The sequence below is a fragment of the Medicago sativa genome, chromosome 5 (genome assembly GCF_051527215.1).
Source record: "Medicago sativa cultivar Bolivia chromosome 5, Bolivia_mono, whole genome shotgun sequence".
NCBI lineage: Eukaryota > Viridiplantae > Streptophyta > Magnoliopsida > Fabales > Fabaceae > Medicago > Medicago sativa.
Window position 1 is genome coordinate 5736365 of NC_140753.1, and position 25659 is coordinate 5762023.

The 25659-nt window shown below is 35.3% G+C and overlaps 3 protein-coding genes and 2 pseudogenes across 5 annotated transcripts; 1 reads left to right on the forward strand and 4 right to left on the reverse strand.

Annotated features, from left to right (window-relative positions):
• Positions 1 to 7994: 7994 nt before the first annotated feature.
• LOC146919475 (F-box protein At2g27310-like) lies at positions 7995 to 9282 on the reverse strand (annotated as a pseudogene).
• Positions 9283 to 12334: 3052 nt separating this feature from the next.
• LOC146919476 (G-type lectin S-receptor-like serine/threonine-protein kinase LECRK3) lies at positions 12335 to 14973 on the forward strand. Its single transcript, XM_085712900.1, has one exon. It carries the CDS (start codon positions 12391 to 12393, stop codon positions 14797 to 14799), a length of 2409 nt encoding a protein of 802 aa, XP_085569026.1. The 5' UTR covers positions 12335 to 12390; the 3' UTR covers positions 14800 to 14973.
• A 20-nt stretch (positions 14974 to 14993) lies between these two features.
• Positions 14994 to 24580, reverse strand: LOC146919477 (uncharacterized; annotated as a pseudogene). The gene is made up of 7 exons (XR_015011510.1): positions 23530 to 24580; positions 17914 to 17966; positions 17669 to 17827; positions 17133 to 17182; positions 16971 to 17042; positions 16269 to 16425; positions 14994 to 15872 (listed from the first exon to the last, which is right to left on the reverse strand). The product of XR_015011510.1 is annotated as an uncharacterized LOC146919477 (transcript).
• Positions 19453 to 23018, reverse strand: LOC146919478 (uncharacterized). Of its 2 annotated transcripts, XM_085712901.1 has the most exons (4): positions 22630 to 23018; positions 20532 to 22307; positions 20327 to 20445; positions 19453 to 20233 (listed from the first exon to the last, which is right to left on the reverse strand). In XM_085712901.1, exons 2-4 carry the CDS (start codon positions 22303 to 22305, stop codon positions 19757 to 19759), a joined length of 2370 nt encoding a protein of 789 aa, XP_085569027.1. In that variant the 5' UTR covers positions 22306 to 22307; positions 22630 to 23018; the 3' UTR covers positions 19453 to 19756. The 2 variants fall into 2 exon arrangements, with proteins under 2 accessions (XP_085569027.1, XP_085569028.1); XM_085712902.1 differs by having other exon boundaries at positions 20532 to 23018.
• On the reverse strand, positions 23311 to 24580 carry LOC146919479 (F-box protein At2g27310-like). Its single transcript, XM_085712903.1, has one exon. The coding sequence runs from the start codon at positions 24474 to 24476 to the stop codon at positions 23583 to 23585; it is 894 nt and encodes a 297-aa protein (XP_085569029.1). The 5' UTR covers positions 24477 to 24580; the 3' UTR covers positions 23311 to 23582.
• Positions 24581 to 25659: the final 1079 nt, after the last annotated feature.

A 25659-nucleotide genomic window follows, 5' to 3' on the forward strand; every position in this document is an offset into this window, starting at 1 on the left:
TACAAAGTGCATGTTCAAATTTTTCTTTATAAAATCAAATCTTTCAATAGTTAAAGGCTTAGTAAATATGTCAGCCCATTGATTTTTAGTATCAATGAATTGTATATCTAAAATTCCTTTTTGAACATAATCTCTGATAAAATGGTGTTTGATTTCAATGTGCTTAGCTCTTGAATGCAAAATTGGATTTTTAGACAAACAAATAGCAGCAGTATTATCACAATAAATGGGAATACTGTTAGCAACTATCTGATAATCTTCCAACTGATGTTTCATCCAAAGTAGTTGTGTACAACAACTTGCAGCTGAAATGTCTTCTGCTTCTGCTGTAGACATAGCAATAGTTGTTTGTCTTTTGCTAGCCCAGGATATAAGATTATCACCCAGAAATTGACAATTGCCACTGGTTGACTTTCTTTCAATCCTATCACCAGCATAATCAGCATCACAGAATCTAATTAGCTTATAATCTAAGGATTTCTTATAAAGGAGTCCAAGATTAGTTGTTCCTTTCAAATACCTGAAGATTCTCTTGACAGCAGTCATATGAGATTCTCTAGGATCTGATTGGAATCTTGCACACAAGCATACACTGAATAAAATATCTGGCCTAGATGCAATGAGGTATAACAAAGAACCAATCATACCTCTATACAACTTCTGGTCAACTTTAGCTCCTTCAACTTCTTTGCTTAAGGTGCACGTAGGGTGCATTGGAGTGTTCATCACTTTACAATCTTCAAGCTTGAACTTCTTCAGAAGCTCCTTTGTATACTTAGATTGATGAACATAGACTCCATCTTTGCATTGATTAATTTGAATGCCCAGGAAGAACTTCAGCTCTCCCATCATGCTCATTTCAAATTCATCCTGCATTAACTCAGAAAATTCCTTGCAAAGAGATGCATTAGTAGAACCAAATATTATATCATCAACATATATTTGCACAACAAGAATATCTTTCCCAAGGGTCCTTCTGAAGAGTGTTGTATCAACCTGTCCTCTTTTAAAATCATTCTTGATTAAGAAATTACTTAGTCTATCATACCAAGCTCTGGGAGCTTGTTTCAAGCCATATAGTGATTTCTTCAGTTTAAAAACATGGTCAGGATATTTAATATCCTCAAATCCAGGAGGTTGCTTGACATACACTTCTTCTTCTATGACACCATTTAGAAATGCACTCTTGACATCCATTTGATATAATATTATGCCATGATTAACTGAATAGGAAAGAAGTAACCTGATTGCTTCCAGTCTTGCAACTGGAGCAAACATTTCAGTGTAATCAATGCCTTCTTGTTGACTATACCCTTGTGCAACAAGTCTGGCTTTGTTTCTTGTTACTTCACCTTGCTCATTCAGCTTGTTTCTGAATACCCATTTTGTTCCAATAATGTTCTTGTGCTGAGGTTTGGGTACCAGATCCCACACATCATTTCTTTGAAATTGATTCAACTCTTCTTGCATAGCTAGGATCCATCCATCATCTGAAAGTGCTTCATCAATTGTTGTAGGTTCAATCATTGAGATTAGTCCAATCATTGACTCTACTTGTCTGAAATGTGATCTTGTTCTTCTTGGACTATCTTTGTTTCCAATGATTAGCTCCTCAGGATGTGAAGACTTGTGTTTGAATGTGTTTCTGGGAGGATCTGCTTGATGTGAGCCATCTTGTGCTTCATCAGAAGCAGTTTCATCTTGCGCTTCTGATGTGGGTTCAGCTTCTGGACTATCTTCAGATTCAGCTATCTGATCAGGTTCTGGAGTAACTTCAGGAACCTGTATCTCTGCAAAACTTTCATCTTGCTTTGAAGTTTTATCTTCAAGCTCCTTGTCATCAAATTTAACGTGTATAGATTCTTCAACACAGAATGTTTCTGAATTATACACTCTGTATGCCTTTGACCTTTCAGAGTAACCTAAAAAGATTCCTCTTTGGGCCTTGGCATCAAATTTCTTTAGGTAGAGCTTGTTGTTCAGAATGTAACATGTACATCCAAATTGATGAAAGTAAGAGATATTGGGTTTTCTTCCTTTAAAGAGTTCATATGCAATTTTCTCCAAAATAGGTCTAATATAGATCCTGTTTTGAACATAACATGCTGTATTCACTGCTTCTGCCCAAAAAAGTTTAGCCAAATTGTTTTCATGGATCATGGTTCTGGCCATTTCTTGTAAAGTTCTATTCTTTCTCTCTACAACCCCATTTTGTTGTGGAGTTCTAGGAGAAGAGAATTCATGGATAATTCCATGTTTTTCACAAAAAGCTTCAAATGGCTCATTTTCAAATTCTCCACCATGATCACTTCTGATTTTCAAAATCTTTGACTCTTTTTCAGTTTGAATTTGTGTGCAGAAGTTACTGAATACCTCATATGCATGATCCCTACTTTTCAGGAATTTCACCCAAGTCCATCTGCTGTAATCATCAACAATGACTAATCCATATTTACTTCCATATAAGGATGCAATACTCATTGGTCCAAATAAATTAATATGGAGTAATTCTAAAGGTCTTGAGGTTGAAACAATGTCTTTGGTTTTAAAAGATGATTTCACTATTTTCCCTCTCTGGCATGCACCACAGAGTGCATCTGAATGATAGTCAATGTCTGGTAGCCCTTTCACAAGTTGTAACTTACTAAGCTTAGAGATTAACCTCCAGTTAGCATGTCCCAACCTTCTGTGCCACATCCATTTCTTATCATTCACTGATAGTAGACAAATTACCTTCTGATCAGCCAGTTCAGAAAAATTGATTTTATAGACATTGTCAACTCTCTTTCCCTTGAACACAATGGATTTGTCTTCCTTGTTGATTACTGTACAGTTGGGTTTTTCAAAAAGCACATCATAACCATTATCACAAAATTGACTAATGCTCAAAAGGTTATGTTCAAGACCATCTACCAACCATACATTATTAATTGAGGTAGAGGAATTACCAATAGTTCCTGTACCTATGATCTTGCCTGACTGGTTGCCTCCAAACTTCACATTTCCTCTCTCTTTCATTGTTAGGCTGAGGAACATGGACTTGTCTCCTGTCATGTGTCTTGAGCAACCGCTGTCTAGGTACCATGATCTTTGCTTTGGCACTGCTCTTAGACATACCTGCATCATTGACATTTTTAGATTTAGGTACCCATTGTCCTATGGGTCCTGGAAGGTTAGTACTCGAGGCTTTACTCTTCACTTCCTGTACCTTGTGCTGTGAATTGGATTGCTTTTGATTAACCATCACCTTAGGTTTTGGTACTTCAGAAGCAGTAACTGTCTTCTTCTGAAACTTAGACTTCAGAACCTCAGATTTTGGTTTTACCAGACTCTGAGGAATAGGTTCTGATCTTTTCAGGATCCTAACCTTTGAAATCTTGGAATCAGATTTGATCATAGCCTTTGACTTAGAGTTCTTTGGCTTTGAAGTAATCTTAGCCTTAGAACTAGAAGCTTCAGGTTCTGATTGAACAACAGTTTCCAACTCAGCCCCTTCTGGTACAAAGAAGGTTTTCAGACCTTCCTTGATGCATTCACAACAAGATTTTAGGTTGGTTTTCTCAAGTTTCACTTCTGGAAAACCAATTCCTCTGCCATTGTTCTTGTAAATGCTATAAATCATAGAAGCCACTCTGCTTCTGTCAATGCCAGATATAATAAAATCTTCAAGAGCAATTTCATGGTTACTTAAAGATTTTTCATTACACTTATCTTGTAGCTTCTGACATAAGAACCTGAGCTGATCTTCATACGTTTTACACATGAAGTCAAAGCCCCTAAGTCCTTGTTCAGAAGCTTTCAGATCCAATAGAGTTGATTTTTGCTGTTTTACCAAATCAACATATTTTTCTTTTAAATCCTTCAACTCATTGGTTCTTACTTCAAAATGTGTAAGGAGTTCTTTAAGTGACTCAACAAGTTCATCTCTGGGAATTTTGGAATATACCTCGTTTTCATCTTCTGAGTCTGAATCTGATCCAGCTTCTGAAGTTGCTGTTGCTACCAACCCAACAGCTACCTTTGCATCTTCATCAACTTCCTCTTTATCAGATCCAGATTCACTTCCCAAATCATCCCAGGTTGCCATTAAACTCTGCTTAATCTGCTTCTTGAATTTGCTTGGTTTGAATGTAGACCTCTTTGACTTGTCCTTTGACTTTTCTCTTTGAAGATCAGGGCATTCAGCAATGAAGTGTCCAGGCTTCTTACAGTTGAAGCATCCCTTCTGATCTTCTTTCCTTGAGCTTCTGGAGTTACCCCTTCTGGCAAGAAACTTTCTGTTCTTCTTGGCCAGATACTGAAGTCTGTTTGAGAGCATGGCCATTTCAGCAGCATCTGGTTCAGAATCTGAACTTGACTGTTCTTCCTCTTCAGATTCAACCACTTTGAGAGCTTTTGATGACTTGCCTTTGGATGGAAGAGCTATTGATTTACTCTTCTTAGTAGACTCATGTTCATTAAGACTTAACTCATGAACTTTGAGAGAACTAACAAGATCTTCGACACTTAAAGTGTTTAAATCTTTAGCTTCCTCAATGGCAGTCACCTTTGGTCTCCATCTGGCAGGTAAGCTTCTGAGTATCTTGCTTACATGATCAGAAGCAACATAGCTCTTCTTCAGAATCTGTAGCCCACAGACTAAGGTTTGAAACCTTGAGTACACCTCCTCAATAGTTTCATCATCCTTCATCTTGAATAACTCATACTGATGTACAAGCAGGAGAGCCTTTGCTTCTTTGACCTTTTTGCTCCCTTCGTAGTTTGAACAGAGAGAAGCAAACATAGCTTTGGCAGTGGACTTGTCACTCATCTTCATGTATTCTGCTTTGGGTATGGCAGTGACAAGAGCTCCTCTGATAATATGATGCTTCTTATAGAGTTTCCTCAGTTCTGGAGTATGTTTCTTTCTATCCACAGCAGCTCCTTCTTCATCAAGGACTAAATCACCAACACCATCTTCCAGAATATCCCATAATTCTTCATCTAGGCTCATGATGTAACTGTAAAAGTTGGTCTTCCACCAAGAGAATTCTTCAGCATCTCCATTGAATTTTGGAATCTTCCCAACACTGGATTTCTTACTATCAATATAATCATGTGAGACATTTTTATAGCTAGTATCACCAGAACCAGTAGGAGGAGGAGTAGACATGTTTTTCTCAGATCTTTGACTGTTGCACGGTTAAGTGTTTCACAACAGACCAAGGCTCTAGATACCAATTGAAGGTGAGAAAAACACAAGAAGGGGGGGGGGGGGGGGGTTGAATTGTGTTTTTAAAAATTCTTCGTTTCTCCTAAAACCTGAACACACTGATCAGAAGCTAAGTGAGACAGCTTCTGAAGTGATAATCAGAATCTAAATGCAGCGGAATAAAACAGAGAGAGAGAAGAAGAACGACACAAAGCAATTATACTGGTTCCTTCCACAATCCGGAAGTAGTCCAGTCCCCCTTGCACTTCCAAGGAGATTTCACTAAGAGTAATATCTGATTACAATTGCTCAAGCACACAAGCAAGAGACTTCCTTTGCTCAAGCACACAAGCTAGAGACTTCCTTTGCTCAAGAACACAATCAAGAGACTTCCTGCTCAAGCACAACTGCAAGAGACTTCCTAACTAAACAAAATTACACAAAAAATTGTTTAGGTTGAACACTTGATATACAATCAGAGGTGCTCACAATACAAATCAGATACAGACTCAATGGACTTAAGAATTTCTAAGAAATGACTTTGAGACACAGAAATTCTAAGTGAATGCAGAACAATTTCAGCAGAGATTTGGCACTTGTAAAAATATTGAGAGTCTGTTGTTCAGCATTACCAAATCTCTAGGTCTTTACTCCTTTATATAGAGGTGTGAAAGAGACGTTGTGAAATTGCCAGCACACCAAAGAGTCGTTGTTGAAGCTTGATCTTTCACCTTTGATCTTTTGCCTGATTTGGTTGTTGTCCTATGAAGAACTAATTTGAAATCCATTCCTTATCCAAAGGAACATCTATGCAGGCGAAGCCGTATTCTGGAGCTGTTTTCTTGTCTTGTAGCGTGGACACAAAACAGAGTAGTGGAGAACGTGGTTGTACAATTCGTACAAATGTCAACGCTTTCGTCCAAATTGCAAGCACATGCCTTCAAACACCTTTGAAATGACCGTTGCAAAATTCCACTAATCCTTTGTTGCGTTTTCGAATCCAATAGACAACTTTTGCAGTGATAATTCTTCAATTCTTGAATCTTTGCAAATCCAGTTGATATTCAGCTTCTGGTGAAATAGTTTCTGATGAGGCAGCTTCTGCAGCTTCTGATGATGTAGCTTCTGTTGATACAGCTTCTGATGATACGACTTCTGGACCTCTTGTCTTCAGGAGCACTATTCTTCAGGAGCACTATTCTTACTTCTGAAGCGACTAAACTTCAGGAGCGCTTTTTCTCTTCAGTAGCAAGTTGCCTTCAGGAGCGTCCAAGCTTCAATTTTTGTTGTTTCCTTTGCTCTTTATTTGCTCATTCAGAACCAATGATGATGTAACTTTTTAATTATGGTCCTGTACACTTGAACAAATATTAGCTAGTCCAATTTACAATTTTTAATACCTTGTTATCATCAAAACTCTTTAAGGTTCATTGTTAAACACATTTTGTTCCAACATTTTTCTTTCTTTCCTTAAATCGTAAACAAGTAAAAGAATAAATTCCTTCAAAAAAAAAAGAAAGTAAAAGAATATATATTTTAAAAATTCCGTCAAAAAAGAAATATTTAAAAATTATGTTATTTTAAATAATTAAATGATAAGTACTTTCACCAGTGTATATCTAAATGAATCTTAGTTGAGATTGTGACCACGTAAGTATTTCTCGTAAAGTTGAAACAATCATGACAATGGCATTTTATTCGTATTTTTTTCTTCTTCTTCTTCACACTATTAGGGTTAAAGCAACGTCGAAGAAAATTTGTTTATTGAATTAACCTGATTCTTCGAGGTTTACTTATTGGTTCAATTGTCTTCAATAACATACTCTTGGTTGCGGTTGTTTTGGTGACTTTGTTGAAGTCAAGAAGTGTTGTCCTAGGCGCAACTCTCTTGGAAACAAATTTATGTTCGTTTTAGCTATGACGCGTTAAAAGAAGTTACACGGGGTTTTATTGAAGAACTAATTAGAGGTTAATTTGGAATTGTTTACAAAGGTGAATCGAAAGTAGCAACATCTTGTAATGTCATAGCTGTTAAGAGATTGCCATTGGATCGGTGAAACCGGCCACAAAAACTTGCTAAAGTTGATTTGATATTGTGATGAAGGAATGGATATAATGTTGGTGTATGAGTTAATGAGCAGTGACAATCACTATTAGCTAGTTGAAATTGAAATAATTCAATATTTCACATTTTATAAAGAATTGTAGAGAAGTCTCACAACATACAAGCTAACCAAAGACCAGTTACACTACATCTACATGGATAACAGATGCAATTCAATCCTCTCTATGTGACACCTACTACTAATATGAAGTTTTGATTTGTCTCTAAATTTTGTTTGACGGAAAAGTCGAGGTTAACATGTAATTCTTTCTTTTGCACAACAATACAAGAGTAGATTTAGGACAATTTTGGATTAGTTTCTAACAACTCATAAGAGCTTCTCAATTCAAATAAGTATCTAATAACCATTTATGAAGAACTAAAGAAGTCCTTACAATGTATATATCAATGAAAGGAGTTTATGAAACAATTCATATGCTGAAACTTAAAATACTCAGTTATTGCATTTTTTTTATTTTTATTTTTATTTTTTGAAATAGCCAATGTTAATATTGTTTGTAATTGTTAGCATTATGCTGGGAGTAGGAATCAAACTCCTAACCTCCTTATCACTACACTTAACTTCCCCACCCCAGCCACCAAACAAACCATATATCCTCTTGTTTTTGTTCACCGCCTTTTAACCGTTTATATAGGATTTTATGTGTCAATAATGGAAAACTCAAATGTTAATTCAAATTCAAACTCAAACTCAAAACCACGTTATATATTAAACAGCAAACTCAAAATAAAACCTTCATCCTTAGGGACTAAGGTTAGAATCAATATATAAAATAAAACCTACACAAATATAAATCACGATCCCATACATCCTGGGTCCAAATTATTATTATTAATAATAATAAGGGAGTTCGAACAAGAACAACTGCTAATTACCATCATGCCGCTGTCATCATGCAAGGCTTTACGAGTCTGAATCTGATATGGAACTACTTGTCAAGTTTGTTTGTTGATCTTCCTCTCCCCATTTTCAATAGCATTGGAGATGATTAAGTGACCATCCGTCGACCTTACTTGTTTTCCATTCATATCATACATTGTAAAGTTAATTGTATCCATGTAGAACCTATCTTCTTCTTCTTCTTCCCAGCCGCACATGATCTTCACCTCACACTTGACCATCTCTGTATAAAACCCTACAGGCGCCGGTATGAAGGTCTCAAACACCACTTCAACCCCTCCGGGCACGCATCTTTTTCACCGAAACAGGTTTACAAGTAGAAGGACGAAACAAGCTCCCCGCACACTTTCTATTTATTTCGACAACCACACAACTAAACCTCATGTTTTGTTTCAAGTATTCCTCACAACCCTCTTTCTTTACATGACAGAATTTCCTTCTTCTACGCGAGAGGCAATAAACTCTTATTTTAAAAAAAGTTCTTGTCAAGTCGTTGAACAACTTCGTGCCCAAAAGCGACTCTAAGTTTGTGTCTAGTTGTTCCATTTCTGTTGTGTCTACTTGGTCCATATAAAGACCTGAATAACAAGGTTCTCGTTGTCCCTGTAAAAATGCATCCATGGCGTACATGAAAAATGTCACCGGACGAGGAGAAGGGGGAGGAGGAGGAAGAGGATGATGTTCATCAATGGAAGGGAACGCTTGGCAGAAGAAGGAACGGTAACTACGGGGGAATCTGGAGATCTTTGGGCAAGGGTGCCCATCTGAGAGAAGCAAGGAAGGCAAGTGGAGATGCAAATCTTACGCATTAGATCATCGTTGTTTATGATCAATTGGCAAAATTCGGGAGAGACCCATGATAACCTGATTAAGGTTTCACCGTCCAGACGTGGAAGGATGTGGAATGGAACGATGTCTTCATCTAACCTATCAAAATAATTCATGGCTGAGCTCAACCACTGCTACTAGGTCTTCTGTTGTGTTCAAGCGGCCGCTAGGTTTTGACCAAAGACATAAGATTGGATCTAAGGTAGTACTCAACAACACATGACTTGTTGTGTACTTAGACATTTTGTCATTTTTGCCATTTTCTTTAATTTTTTGCAACTTCTAATTTTTAACATCACTCTAGACATTTCCTAGGCATATGCACCCCCACAAAGCAAAGCAAGGCAAAAATAAATCATGCCACCCGTCGGGCTCAATTGATTGATATACTTAAAACTCGTCTTGACCTAGCTTGTCTAGTAGAAATGTTAGACTTAGATTTTTTTTTTTTTTTTAAAAAAAGACTTAGACTTGTTAAAAAGTTCATTAATTAAAATAGGTAAGACCGCAACTTATGAAAAAGCATACTAAGTCTATCAGGTCGGCCCGTATATATGTTAAAACATATACTTTACTATATTAATAAACTTTTGGTTGCTTTAGATTTTTAATACCATCTTTATTTATTTTTTGTCATTTAGGATTTTGAACGAGTTACAAAACTCTTGATATTACTCTCTTAACTCAATTACAAATGGCACACATACTTTTTTGTATTATCATCTTAATTTCTTACGTTTCTATTTCATTCCAAATTACAAAGTAAGCAAGCCTATTAACAAATAATAATAATAATAATAATAATAATAATAATAATAATAATAATAATAATAATAATAATAATAATAATAATAGTAGGTTGTATGCAATATATTTTTTGGATATACAAGCAATATAAGCTTATAAAGTGAAAAAATGGACCGATGTGCTCTACAAAAAATGGATCTAAGCTTATAAAGCAAAATATGGTTTGATCAAAATATCCCTATAGGATATATGATATTTTAATTTGGTAAATGTTTCATATACAAAAAAAATTAGCACTTTTTAGTTTCTATAACATTTTTCTTTAGTATTTTTACTTAAAATGTTGATGGAAAATTTAACAGGTATTAAAAATGTTGATGGAAAATTTTACGGTGATTAAAGCGTTCATTTTTTTTGTATGAACTAAGAACAAAATTCTAGATATTTATAAAAACTATTTTCTTAATTAACCCCTAATTTATATAGAAAAAACAAAAAATATTAGACTTTCTCAGCTATAATTAGCATAACATATAGTCTTTATAATTTCTTGATCAAGAATTGTAGAATGTTTTAACGGGAATTAAAACAAAACTACAGTATTTATTTCTTATATGAGGTACTCTGACCAATGAATTTCTTATATGAGGTACTCTGACCAATGAAAATGTATAATTTCTTAGATGAAGAAACAAAGATGGAGAGTATTTCACTAGTGAAAGTTTTTATCAATTGGTTGGAAGGTTAAAAAAATAAATAATTGAAGCACAACGAAAGTACCTATAGAGACTTGGACAAAGCAATCAGAATAGAGGAAAAGCTTGCAAGCCACTTGACAGGTTTTTTTTTGGGTTAATTAACTAAATAATTCCTATAAATATTTAGAATTTCACTCTACAAAATAAAATCGTACTTTTTAGTTTTTGAAAAAAATTTCGTCAGTATTTTTAGTCCATATAAAATTTTCCGTCAACATTTTTAGATTCTATAAAATAAAATTTGTCTATATTTTTGGTCCCTAAAAACCTAAAGAAAATGTTTAAGTTACTAATTTTTGTATATGCACACTACGATAAACAACGCTAGATAGAGTGTATGCTTTACATTAGGGAGAAGCAAAATACATATAAAATTGATTTTAATATGTTTGAGTGATGTTGATTGAAATTTATTTGTGTAACGCCTGAGGCTGACGAGGGTAGGGAGTGATCGTCGGTGCACAAGGCATGACAATATACGGCTCCTTACAACTTCTAGGCAACCGAATCACATCGGAATGAGAGGGATTATGAGACTGTGCAGGTATGAGACTGCAAGATTGAAAGAATGTTTATAGGAATTGTTTGGTACTACCTATACCACTTCTTTTCGGTAGTCCAAACCATAAGAACTTCACAGTTAAGCGTGCTTGACTCGGAACAATTTTAGGATGGGTGACCTTCTGGAAAGTTTCCCAGAAAACGTGCGACTTCGAGCACCGACCTCTTCATAAAATGTCTCTAGTAGTTACCAATTGAGCTACACTTACCTGACCTCTCTAAATTCATGACATTGATCCACCAACATTGCATCTCTCTATATGACACCTACTACTAATTTGAAGTTTTGATTTGTCTCTGAATTTTGTTTGAAAATAACGTGATTTTTACACTCATATTTATTGTTCGGTTTACTTTTACATGAATATATTGAGACACAAACTACTCACATTTTACTCGTATTTATTTGAAATCAAATTTTCAAAATTAATTAATTCAAGATCAATTTTTATCACTACATAATCAAACACGCTAAAACACAAACATGATAATGACTCCGGTTTTATAACTTTTATTATACTTTTTTTTCCCTTTACATTATTATGGTTAGAGCAACGTAGAATAATTTTTATTTTCTCTTGAGAGGAAACGTGGAAGAAAATTTGTTTATGATAAATTTGCAAATATTTGGTCTAAGCAATAAGTCAACAATATATAAATAGAGAATAGGGAATTGGTCTAACAATAAAGTCACAAATTGTGATTAAGTGAATTGTTGAATGATTCACATAAATAATTTTCTTTTGTTACAGATTCACAACAATAATGATACATAGACATTCTAATTTTTTCAACACTCATTACAACACTAATATATCATATTTATCACATGAGTATCTTTATTTCTTAATCTCCTTGATATATAAGATATTTAGAGTTCTCGTGAGCTTAACTCAGTTGATATTGACAATGCATGTAATATATGCAAGATCCGGTTCAAACCCCGACCATAAAAAGAAAAAAAAAGGTATTTAGATGTGCACCAAACATTTCCAATTCTATTCCCCTTAAGAAAAACATTTCCAATTCTCAATTTGCTGCTTTCTTAGATTCACCATCAATCAAACTCTTTGAATTTTAGTCATGGGTAGGTTTATCTGGAAAGTTGCACTGACTTTCCTCACCTGCATAAATTAATAAATAATAACAAGACATCACATAATTTTTTTTTGACAAGGAGACATCACATATATAAGTAGTCAATGACTTACCTCATTAGCATACATAAACAAACACATTTCACAAATTTCTAAAACCATCTAACTATCATTTCTCTAAAATGGCTTCTTCCTCTACCTATTACATAATTTCCATTCTTTTTCTTCAACTTGTGTTAGCCTTTGGAAACGTTTCTCCAAGTTCAAGACTCTCCACCACTAACAACAACAACAATCCATGGCTATCACCTTCTGGTGAATTCGCTTTCGGATTCCGTAATACCACAACAAACTTCTTCATGCTTGCAATATGGTTCAACAACATACATGATCAAACCATTGTTTGGAGCGCCAAAGACATGAACAACAGCAACAACCTCGTACTAGCACCAACAGGATCACAGGTTCAGCTAACATCAGGTGGACTCACTTTGACAAATCCACAAAATGAATCCATTTGGACAGCACAACCAAACAATATTGTTTCCTATGGAATCATGCATGACACTGGAAACTTTGTTCTTGTTAACAAGAATTCTACTATTGTTTGGGAAAGTTTCAAGTTTCCTACTGATACCCTTTTGCCTAATCAATCTCTTGAATTAGGTGGAAACTTAACTTCAAGATTCTCAGAGACCAATTTCACAAGTGGAAGGTTCCAACTTTATTTTAATGATGATGATCATAATCTCATGTTAAGTCCACTTGCATGGCCTACTCAATTTCGTTACAATTTTTACTATAGAATTGATGTTAATAACTCTCCATCTTCAAGTTTAGTTTTTGATGAATCCGGAGATATTTATGTGGAAACAAATAATAATGGTACAACTAGAATCAAACCTCAGGGTACAATATGGAAAGACTTACCTCTTGATCCTAAGTTGTATTATTATAGAGCAACACTTGATTATTATGGAGTTTTGACACAATATTCTCATCCAAGGGACACTAAAGCAAAACAAGGATGGACTATTATGAGGTATGTTCCTGATAACATTTGCATTGCAATATTCAATGAAATGGGTAGTGGAACTTGTGGCTATAATAGCTATTGTTCCATGGAAAATCAGAGACCTACTTGTAAATGTCCTTATGGTTATTCGTTGATAGATCCAAGTAATCAATTTGGCGGGTGTCAAGTCAATTTCACACTAGGTTGTGGAGATGATAATGGTGAAGGGTTGAATGTGAAGCCAGAAGATTTATATGAGTTTACTGTTCTTACTAATGTGAATTGGCCATTATCCGATTATGAACGGATGCAGCCTTATTCTCAACAGGACTGTCAACAATCTTGTTTGCATGATTGTATGTGTTCTGTTGTTGTCTTCAGAGACCAAAAATGTTGGAAGAAAAGATCACCTCTAGCTAATGGAAGAGAAGAAAGTGGCGGTAATTTAGTACTTATCAAGACAAGAGTTTCTCCTCTTGGTAAAATAGGTACTAGTCCTTCCACTAATTTGAAGAAAGACAACCGAGTTAACCCGACTCTTCGAGGTCTGCTAATTGGTTCAGCTGTCTTCAATAGCATACTCTTGGCTGCGGTTGTTTTGGTGACATTGTTGAAGCCGAAAAAGGTTGTCGTAGGCGCAACTCTCTTGGAAACAAATTTATGTTCGTTTAGTTATGACGCGTTAAAAGAAGCTACATGGGGTTTTATTGAAGAACTAGGTAGAGGTTCCTTTGGAATTGTTTTCAAAGGTGAATTGAAAGCAGCAACATCTTGTAATGTTGTTGCTGTTAAGAAATTGGATCGGTTAGCGCAAGATCGCGAGAAGGAATTTAAGACTGAGTTGAGAGCCATTGGTAAAACCTGCCACAGAAACTTGGTCAAGTTAATTGGATATTGTGATGAGGGAATGCATAGAATGTTGGTATATGAGTTCATGAGCAATGGTAGTCTTGCAAATATCTTGTTCGGAGAAACCAAACCCATTTGGAATCAAAGGGTTGGATTTGCATTGGGGATTGCAAGAGGGTTGGTGTATTTACATGAAGAGTGTGACACTCCCATCATTCATTGTGACATAAAGCCTCAAAATATACTCATAGATGAGTACTTCACAGCGAAGATTTCTGACTTCGGATTGGCTAAATTGTTGTTGGTCGATCAAAGTAGAACAAAAACAATGATCCGAGGAACGCGAGGATATGTGGCTCCTGAATGGTTCAAGAATGTTCCAGTGACGGCTAAAGTGGATGTTTACAACTTTGGTGCCATGTTGTTGGAAATTGTTTGCTGCAGAAAAAGTGTGGTGCTGATGGAGTCAGGGGAGGAAGAAAAGGCAATTTTGACAGATTGGGCTTGTGATTGTTATATGGAAGGGAGAATAGATGCTTTGGTAGAGAATGATCAAGAGGCCTTGGATGACATTGACAGGTTAGAAAAGTGGATAAAGATTGCAATTTGGTGCATTCAAGAACATCCTGAAATGAGGCCAACAATGAGGATGGTCATGCAAATGCTAGAAGGTGTGGTTCAAGTCCCTAACCCACCATCGCCTTTTTCCTTCAGTTTGACTCCTTGACTTCCAGCCAAAACTATCGAGCGCGCGAGAAGGTCGATCTCATATTTGTTCTAAATACCAACATCGACACTTTTATGCAATCATACAATGTTTATTATTATTATCTGTTATAATTTATTTCTTATTTGTATATTTCCTGCATAATGAAATACAACTTCATATGTTCTTTCTTGATGTCTTCGAGACCATGTAGATTCAACAATCTTTATGGATACTAATCAAAATTGAGTAATTATCAGTAATAAAAAAGTATTCTACAAACAACCATACCACAATCCTCTCAACCAAATTGCATGAGTAATACAAGATAATCTATGTAATACACCTCTAAAGTTTCAACAATTTTGTATTCCTATGCTATAGTACTATTACGTTCATGGACAACCAATATGCTATAGCATTTAGGAAATGAGCCAAGTTTGTCACTGAGAGATCTTTCCAACCTTATGAACCCATCTCTTAAGCCTAGGTTGCTTCAAAGCAGGCCTACGGTCAGGTTTACGTTTCTGTGGGCATTGCCATTTCCCTGTAATCTCCGTGATATTTGACTGTTGAAAATTGGTTGCTTCTGTCAATGCCTTTCTCTTTGCAACACCATTCTTTTCACATGCCAATGGAACTGTTCCTATACTTGTTGAACACTACAATAATGTCTTTCCTGGTTTCTTCCAAGAATTTTCTTCGTCGTTGTAATAAAACCATCATTTTCTTTATTTCTTGTACAAGTTGAACTTCTTTCCAAGAAGCTTTTAGCAAAACTTGTGCTAATATCAGGCTTCTCAGCTTGGATTTCAGCTTTTGATTTTGCTCCTCACGCTATTGTACCAGTTTTGTAGGTCTCATTGCACCAGTTTTGTAGGTCTCATTGCACTTGTATCAGTGTCCAATGATGTTAAGGATGCTTCTCCATTCCAAACAGGACTTCCATGATTGCAGTTCACTGTCTTCTTATACTTGGTCGGATCAAGAGTATGATGAAGTGCCTTATGTTGCATGTATGGCTGCAAAATCTTTTCCGGATTTAAAGTATTCTCAATAGTTAAAATTTTCTTCATTCCAGCACTACCATCGCCCTGCCATTGTCCACCACAGAAAAACAGTGAGCTCAAATTACTTGGGAACAAATTCATGTATTTTGTGTCATCTATTAATCAAACTTTCTTCTGTTGAACGTTGGCAAAGAAAACAGTATCCATTCATGTCATCACTTAACTGAATGATCTATTTTTAGGTGCAAATGAGAGCATAACTGTTCACCTTTGAAGTTTGCCAAACTAAACAATTTCCATTCATGTCATCAACTAACTAATGACCTACTTCAAGGTGCAATTGAGCATAAATGTTTATTGCCATATTACTAAGATGCATAATCAAAATTCAGGAACATTGATCATTAACCAATTCAAATTACTAATCAATTAATTCTATCACAGAGATATTACAAGAGAAATCAGGAATTTTCACTTTACCTCCATGTTTTTATCAAAAGAGCTATTGTGTTGGACACAAACTTTCGGTTGCACATTCTCGAACCGGCCTTCATCTTTATTTACCTCCACTGTTTCCCTCATTATGCAAATTCTTCTCACTACGAGATGCTCTTGACATATTCTCCCCTTTGCTGGACTGGATATCCACTAATAACTTTAGAATTTCAGTCTATTTCACTAAGACTTTATGGAGAATGAATAGAATAGACATTACTCTCAATTAACAAACTTGGAAGAAAAAAAAGTAGGTATTTGTCCCTCCCCTATATACTACAGCAAACAAATTACATCAACTTGCACCTTTCTAGTTTGAAAGGGAGATAAGAGGGATGTTTCCACTGAGAATACTGTATACCACTTTGCATCTTAATAGATAGATTATATGAAGGTATGAAGTTAATCTAGCCAAGCTCACACGTACCCCCCAGCCCCAACACAACCGCAACCACATTGCATCCCAAACTTTTTTCTCTGCCAAAAATCCAGCAACAGAAAAGAACAGCCTTTCCCGCTTTGTTTTCTTCTTCCTGCTATACACTATCATAGACCAAACATTCTCTTCTAAAAGTATGCTTTAAAAGACAAATATCAATGCGTTGCATCTTGCAAATGTTATGTGCTTTTTAGGCCCATAAAAAATGTCATTAAATTGTCTCTAAAACTGTTTCTAATCATACTTACTTCAGGAAATTTACATTGGCATGCTTCCCATTTTGAACGGAGCCTTTTGGTCTACACTTTCGAGATCTTGAACTGTATAGTTTGTTGAATAGCTTAAAGTCAATCATCTTAAAATTATATAAATTGATCAATGACTGCTTTAACTAGATATAGACAACCAACCAGAAGAAGAAAGTCTGTGATTGTGGAATTACTCCATAAACAACATTATTCTGCATAGATATAGATATGTCACACATGTTAGCAAATAAAAAATAGCAAAAACAAATCATACACTTCAAATTAAATCCCAACCAAGTAGTCATTCAAAAAGGAAATTCCATCATTCAATCTCAGTAACATAAGCAACACATTTGAGACAAATATTCTGTTGAAAATTTCAAGGCATGATAGAATAATGCTAGGTCATCTTTAAACCTAAACGTTATGTTCCTCCTTTGCCCAACACCTATAAGAATACATTATGCAAAGGATAAGATAAACATGCTATGCATCTGATCCTGGCATGAGAAATAGATCCCATAGTAAGGTCAGAGTCATGGCCCTATGGCAGTGCAAAAAGATACCATTTAAAAATCATGGGATGATATACATTCTATGAATTCATCAGGAACAAAAAAAGAATACCACTGCTAACATCATACATGGGAAATATAATGTATTATTATTAGGCTAGATCTTAGTTTTTTCAACAATACCAATGCGTTACTCATATCAACATTCAGGACTAACTCCATATGATTTACAATCCCTAAGAAAATTGATTCACCACAAGTCCAGTTTAAGAAGGTTCTGACATCTGATCTCAATATGTCAGTTTTTACAGAGATGTCCACAGCTTAGTAATCATCGGTAACCTAAAAATGGAACTAGTTAAATAGCCAATCAGAAATAATAGAATATTAAAAAGTTGACTTAATAGTTAATAGGTACAGCTGCATACCCAGAACTCAAAGTTGAATAGATCATGTGATGCACAAAGATGAAATCGCAAACCTTGCACAAATAAACTGAGGTTGATAAAACTGCCAAAGAAAACGGAGAACGAAACTAGCTATTGATTAGGAGAAAAGGTGAAACTTCACAGATAAGTTCATATAGCTCTAGTAAAAAAACTGAACAGAACAAATAGCCAAAAGAAAGTGTGTTAAGCAAGTCATAATCAATTTGTTTTGTTCAATTATAGCACAAATGAGGAAAAAAAAATACTACATGCATGTAAGAATTCATTTTTGTGAACGGTAAAAGTGCTTTTAGAAAAATTGATTTTGATCTGTTTGGGTGTTCTCAAGTAGAACTTCTTACCCTCCAAAATAGATTCTAACTTGAAGTTGGAACTTAAAGCTTCCATGAAGAGAAATCAATTTCAGCCTCAAATGTGTTGTTCTACTCACTTTTACGTGAATAAATTCAAAAATAAAACACTTTCAGTTCAACTAACAAGAATATTACAAAACCAGTTTATTCAAATTTAGCTATGGATTTTCTTTGTAATCAGATCTACAATACATGAAGCAATTAAATATAAAAATTCTTCAACCTATAACCGAAGTAATTATTTAGAAAAACAAATTAAGTATAAGAATTCTTCAACTTATAGCTGAAACATTTATGTGCTTCCCTTAAAATTTACTAGTACTGTTTCATCTCCTACTTGTACTGTAATTTGGATATTAAGTTTTTCATTTTCTAATTTCACATTTAAAATCATTTATGTTTTTGTTATGAACTTACTCGGGTTCCCCTCAAAATCTCCTTCACGCACCTTGTGTTTCATGAGTTATAACATTTTTTTAATCTCCTTCAAAAAAATTATTTTCTATTGAGCTTTGCTATTTAATGTGAATTTTTCATATGGACTTTTGATGAAGAAGATAATCGCTAAGCATACACAAGGGGCCATGTAAACGATTACTAGTGAGGATAGAAAAGTAATTGTATAAAAATAACCTCTATTCTTGCATTTTGCGTTGTGTTTGTTTTGTAGCAGCTAACATTATGCTATACTATTTTTGAGAAGTTATGCAAGGGTGGGATATGTAGAAGAACCTTGACATGATTGGTTTGTGATTCTTTGTTAATTGTTTGTAGGAATCATCTAGTACATACGAGCTTACAGAGGTAAACTTGGAAGGCACAATCTTCATATCAAACTTTGGACTTGTCTGTTGGTAATCAAACATAGGATCTTCACATTAGTCTTGTATTGGATCATCCAAGGGGTCAAATTCATAAGTGCATTGTGGCTCAGGGACAACAATACAAGAGTGGATTTAGGCCAATTTTGGATTAGTTTCTAACAACTCATAAGAGCTTCTCAATTCAAATAAGTATCTCATCTAATATCCATTTATGAAGAACTGAACATGTCGTTACCATAGTAGTTAATAGCGGATAGCGGCGCGTAGCGGCCGACCCCAAAAATGCTATAGCGGGATAGCGCCTAGCGCTATGACCGCTATTTCATAACTTTTTGGACAAATTATATAAATAATACTATAAATTATAAACAAACATATATCTAATATAAAATTAAATATAACATTCAAATCTCATGACACATTTATAAATCACACAAAGTAACAAACCACCTAAATCTTATGAAAGGTTTTACTCAATCATTCAAAGTTACAAACCACCAAAATTCAAAACATTACGAAAGCTTTCAAGTCTCCAACATAATATCAAAATTCAAAAGTCTTAACCAAAATTCAAAACATTAAATCCTAAAGAAAAGAACTGATAATTCCAACATAACATAGCATTGGAATCAATGATGATCATCATCATTCATCAACATCATCATAAAGCTCCTCTTCACCATAATAATTCGGATCATCCTCCAACCAATTATCATCATCATCATCATCTTCTTCTTCAATTCCTACAACATCTTCAACAAATACTTCTTGTATAATTGATGCTCTATTTGAACTTGCTGCTGCAGCAAGTTCCTTTGCTCGTTCTGCCCTAATACTAGCCCTTGTGTTCACAATAGGCTCATTAACCCCACTTGCATTGGCAACTTGATCCCAAGTTAGATCATCATTTTCATGAACAAATTCTTCAACAGGTTCACCATCCTCTCCCATCTCTCCCATCTCCCCTGTTAACCATTCAGTATGATAATTAAAATCATACAACATCACGGGGTCAATCTTGTCAAGACAATCATATCGGTCTTTCAAAGCTTGGTTATACTTAATGAAAACCAACTCTTGCAACTTCTGATGCTCAAGTTTACTTCTCTTCTTGGAGTGAATCTATATAGTAAAATTTAAAAATTAGTTTAATATCCAAGATTGTAAGATACTCTAAATCTCTAATAATGTTACTTAAGCTAGTGTAATGCTTACATGCTCGAAAGTAGACCAGTTGCGCTCACATCCTGAAGCACTACAAACCAAACTCAGCACTTTGATGGCCATTAGTGTCAAATCCGGAGTTTCTGCTCCATAATTCATCCACCACTCAGCTGCAAAAATACACAGTTTTGATCTTAAATTCTTAATAAAATTGCTAGTTATGTGATATAATTGTAAGAAATTAACTTCCATTTACCTGGAGACAGTTTTGACCGTAGCCTTACTGCTGCCTTTCCTCCAAATAATCCTCCAGCACGCCTGAATTGTCCCAACTGAGTTGTAACCAAGTCTGCCACTTCATTACATTCACAAAGTGTCTCAATGCATTTATGCAAACCTCTCAGCAATTTGGGATCGTTCTCAATTTCTGGTTTGCTATAAAAGTATTTAGGATTGAGGTAGTAACCAGTAGCATGCAATGGATGATGAAGTTGGCACTCCCATCTTTTATCAATGATTTTGAACACATCTTTATACTGACCTGCATTAAAATTGAAATTTTTTTCAATTTGTTCCTTCGCGTTATCCATGGCTGCATATATTTCACCCATTGCAGGTTTTTTCTCATTATCAACCATTCTTAGCACGTCAACAAGAGGTGCCATGGACTTAAGAGTGTGGAGTACATCATTCCAAAATGATGGCAGAAGTGCACATGTTGCTGCCTGCCTACCTTTAGCTTCCTTATTGCACTTGGAACTCAACCATTCTTCACATAAAAACATCTCTCTAAGCTTGGATTTTATTTTGTGTAACCTTTGCAAAGTAAGAAATGTGGTAGCAAACCTTGTGACTCCATGTTTAACCAACTCAACATTGTTAGTTTTCTTCCTCATTAGGCTCAAAGCAAATGTGTGGTTAGAAATGTAGCCTACAAGAGAACACCCCTTTTGTATAGCCTTTTTAATCCTAGGAATCTTACCAATATCTTCCAACATGAGGTCTATGCAGTGTGCAGCACATGGAGTCCAAAAGATGTGAGGTTTGTTCTGCATTAACTTTTTGCCAGCATAAACATAGTTGCTTCCATTGTCAGTAATCAATTGCACCACATTTTGCTCACCCATCTCATTAACAAAATCACTCATCAATTTATACACCATTTCTCCAGTCTTTGACTCTTCAGAAGCATCAATACTTTTGACAAACATTGTTCCAGCAGTAGAATTCACCAAAAAATTAATCAAGGTTCTACCTTTTCGGTCTGTCCAACCATCGGACATAATCGAGCATCCATATTTAACCCTTGCGGCCAAATGAGGCACCAACATCTTCTTAGTTTCTTCCAACTCTATTTCAAGTAGTGGTCCCCTAATTTCATAATAGCTTGGTGGTTTCAAATGACGACCATAAGCTCCAACAGCTTCCAACATTTCTTTGAAGTGTTTTGACCGTGCAACATTAAAAGCAATTCCATTTGTATAAAAGAATCGAGCAATAAATTGTATGGTTCTTGCCCTTGCTTCTTTTTCAGCATCTTTAATGTTTGTTTGCCTAGTACTGGTACTGGTAGTCTTTTCCCCCATAAACAATACATCCAAAGGACCTTTCTTGGCTTTGGGAGCAGACAAAGAGGAATCAGATGGCCTCTTTCCAGTTCGAATTCTCCTTATTTCTTCAATTTCTTCTTGAACATCATCATCTATTTGCGCTTGGACCTCTGCAATACCTTCTGATTTCTTTTTTTTCTCATCCAAATCAGCTTGCAACAATGCCTTAACCTCTGCTGGTGTTTTACGACATGCTTTTACATCACCCGTAATTCCCAATTGGTGTCTTCTTGCTCTACTAATTCCTCCATTGCTGACCTTATCACAGAAATCACAGTAAATCTTTTTCTTATCATTCAAATCCTTCCAGTGATTAAATTGCCAAGCAATGTCGAGATTATCACCGGTCCGCTTATGTCTTTGAGCACATGAGTCAACAGACACAGAGTTTGATTGAACACCAGAACCTGATGCCGCCATGACTGTGTTGTCCACAAAAACAACAAAAATAAGGAAACAGAGAGCAGAATAGAGGATGAACAAAACAGTAGAGGAAAACAACAGAGAAAGATTGAACTAAATGTGTCCTGCGTCTGAGAGCAGAGTTTATCATAGAGATCTCACAGATAACCGAAGTCATTTGTGTTTTTTTCAATCATTCATGAGAAAACAGAGAGGAAGAACAAAACAGAGGATATGTTTATGAACAAAACAGAGGAAGGGCAAAACAAAGAGGAAGAACAAAACATATTGTGATATGTTTATGAACAAAACAGAAAGGAAGATTTATAGAAGAGAGCAAACCTGAGGAACGGCGGCTGTAAGGAGAAGAGGAACAGATCTGCCGTTTGATGCGGTTTTGAGAAGATGAACAGTGAGAAGATGAGATGCGTTTTTGAGATGAGAAGATGCGGCGGTAAAGAATGAAAGAATGAAGAGAGAAACTGAAGTTATTAGGGTTTAACGAAAATGACAAAAATACCCTTGTTTTTTTTTTAAAAACCAAGGACAAACTTGTATTTTCACGTAAAATGAAATAGCGGTGCTAGACTGCAAAACCGCTATGCAGTGTTGCGGCCGCTATTGCGCCGCTATCTCATAACGCTACGCTATGGCTTATTGCATAGCGGACCGGGACCGCACCGCACCGCGCGGCCGCTATTCGCCGCTATAGCGCCGCTATTGACTACTATGGTCGTTACAATGTATATATGTTTACAGAGAGATTAACGAAAAGAGTTTATGAAACAATTCATATGCTGAAACTAATTTCAACTGTCTTGCTATGGATTAATATTGTTAGCATTATGCTGGGAGTAGGAATCAGACTCCGAAGTCCTAACCTTAAACATAGACACTAAACAAACAAACAAACCTTGTACCCTCTTGTTTTTGTAAGTAACCGCCTTTTATATAGGAATGTGCTTTTATCATTATGTGTCAATAATGGAAAACTCAATTGTTAATTCAAATTCAAATTCAAACTCAAACTCAAACTCAAAACCACGTTAAATATAAAACAGCAAACTCAAACTCAATGTTCACAATTAAAAACTTCATTCTCAGGGACTTAGGTTAGAATCAATATATAAATTACCATCGATACATCGTGGGTCCAAATATTAATAATAATAATAATAATAATAATAATAATAATAATAATAATAAGGGAGTTCGAACAAGAACAACTGCTAATTTAATTACCATCATGCCACCGGCACCACGCAAGGCTTTATGAGTCTGAATCTGATATGGAACTACTTGTTGATCTTCCTCTTCCCATTTTCAATAGCATTGGAGATGATTAAGTTACCATTCCTCGACCTTACTTGTTTTCCATTCATATCATACATTGTAAAGGTAATTATGTCCACGTAGAACCTATCTTCTTCACCTTCTTCCCAGCTGCACGTGATCTTCACCTCACACTTGACCATCTGTGTATAAAACCCTACAGGCGCAGGTATGAAGGTCTCAAACACCACTTCAGCCCCTATGGTCCCGTCTATTTTCATCTTTTTCACCGAAACAGGTTTACAAGTAGAAGGATGAAACAAGCTCCCCGCACACTCTCTTAATGTTTCGACAACCACAAAACTAAACCTCATATTTTGTTTCAAGTATTCTTCACAACCCTCTATCTTTACATGAAAGAATTTCCTTCCATCCCCGCACGAAGAAAAATCCATTCTAAAATGAGTACTTCTCAAGCTGTTGAACAACTTGGTGCCCAAAAGCGATTCTAAGGTTGAGTCTGTTGTGCTTACTTGTTCAATTGTAAGATCTGAATAAAAAGGTTCTCGTTGTCCCTGTAAAAATACATCTATGGAGAACATGAAAAATGTTACCGGACGAGGAGAAGGGGGAGGAGGAGGAAGAGGATGATGTTCATCAATGGGAGGGAACGCTTGGCAGAAGAAGGAACGGTAACTACCGGGGAATCTGGAGATGAATTGGCAAGGGTACCCATCTTTGTAAAGCAAGGAAGGCCAAGTGGAGATGCAAATCGTACGCATTAGATCATCGTTGTTTATGATCAAGTGGCGAAATTCGGGAGAGACCCATGATAACACCATTAAGGTTTCACCGTCCAGACGTGGAAGTATGTGGAATGGAACGATGTCTTCATCTAACCTATCAAAATAATTCATGGCTGAGCTCAACCTCTTCTGTTGTGTTCAAGCGGCGGCAAACACGCAAGATTGGATCTAAGGCAGTACTCAACAACACATGACTTGTTGTGTACTTTCCTGTTGTTGCAGATCTAGATCTCGGTTGGTTTTATCATTCAATACAAGATATCCTTGGATATGTAATGTACTTTCACCCTTACATATCATTCTAATTTCAATTTTGTCCTTTTTACCATTTTCTTTAATTTTTTGCAACTTCTAATTTTTACCATCACTCTGGATATGTCCTAGGCATATGCACCCCCACAAAGCAGGGTGAAAATATATCATGCCAGATGCCACTCGTCGGGCTCAATTGATTGATATACTTAAAACTTGTCTCGACCTAACTAGTCTAATAAAAATGTTAGACTTAGACTTGTTAAGAAGTTCATTAATTAAAATAGGTAATGCTAAAACTTATAGAAAAGCATATTAAGTCTATCAAATCAACATGTATATATATGTCAAAATATATACTCCATTATATTCTCTAAAAAAAATATATATACTCCATTATATTAATAAACTTCTAGTTGCCTTAGATTTTTAATACCATCTTTATTTATTTTTTGTCATTTAGGATTTCGAACGAGTTACAAAACTCTTGATATTACTCTCTTATCTCAATTACAACTGGCACACATACTTTTTTTTGTATTATCATCTTAATTTCTTACATTCCTATTTCATTCCAAATTACAAAGTAAGCAACCCTATTAACAAAAAATAATAATAATAGGTCACATGTGCAATAATTTTTTTTTTTTTTTGATATACAAGCAATATAAGCTTATAAAGTGAAAAAGTGGATCTATGTGCTCTACAAAATTTTACGGGCCTATTAGCATTTTAATAAATATTTATTGATTTGCCTTTTAATAATTAGGCCAAATGTCTATTTAACATCCTTAGACAAATTAGGTTTTTAGACATACTTATGGATCATATCAGAATTTAAAAAGCCGATAGCAAATTTAAAATAAAATTTTGACCGATCATAAACTTTACCAGTGCACAAAACGATTCTAGATAACAATTTAAAACAATTCTAGTTTGTTTCAAGTTCCAATGAACTCATGTATAAAATACACGAAATTAAATCCAAAAATCTTTTAAATTCATTTTCAATGTTAAAATTTTTTAGAAAGCTATAATGGCG

Excerpts from the sequence above, each read along its gene's own strand:
- LOC146919479 (XM_085712903.1), bottom strand. The coding sequence starts at position 24,476 with ATGAATTATTTTGATAGGTTAGATGAAGACATCGTTCCATTCCACATA.
- LOC146919476 (XM_085712900.1), top strand. The coding sequence starts at position 12,391 with ATGGCTTCTTCCTCTACCTATTACATAATTTCCATTCTTTTTCTTCAA.
- LOC146919478 (XM_085712901.1), bottom strand. The coding sequence starts at position 22,305 with ATGGCGGCATCAGGTTCTGGTGTTCAATCAAACTCTGTGTCTGTTGAC. Across the intron at positions 20,446-20,531 it reads ACGGTCAAAACTGTCTCCAG|CTGAGTGGTGGATGAATTAT; the intron begins GTAAATGGAAGT and ends GTATTTTTGCAG. Across the intron at positions 20,234-20,326 it reads ACTGGTCTACTTTCGAGCAT|ATTCACTCCAAGAAGAGAAG; the intron begins GTAAGCATTACA and ends TTTACTATATAG.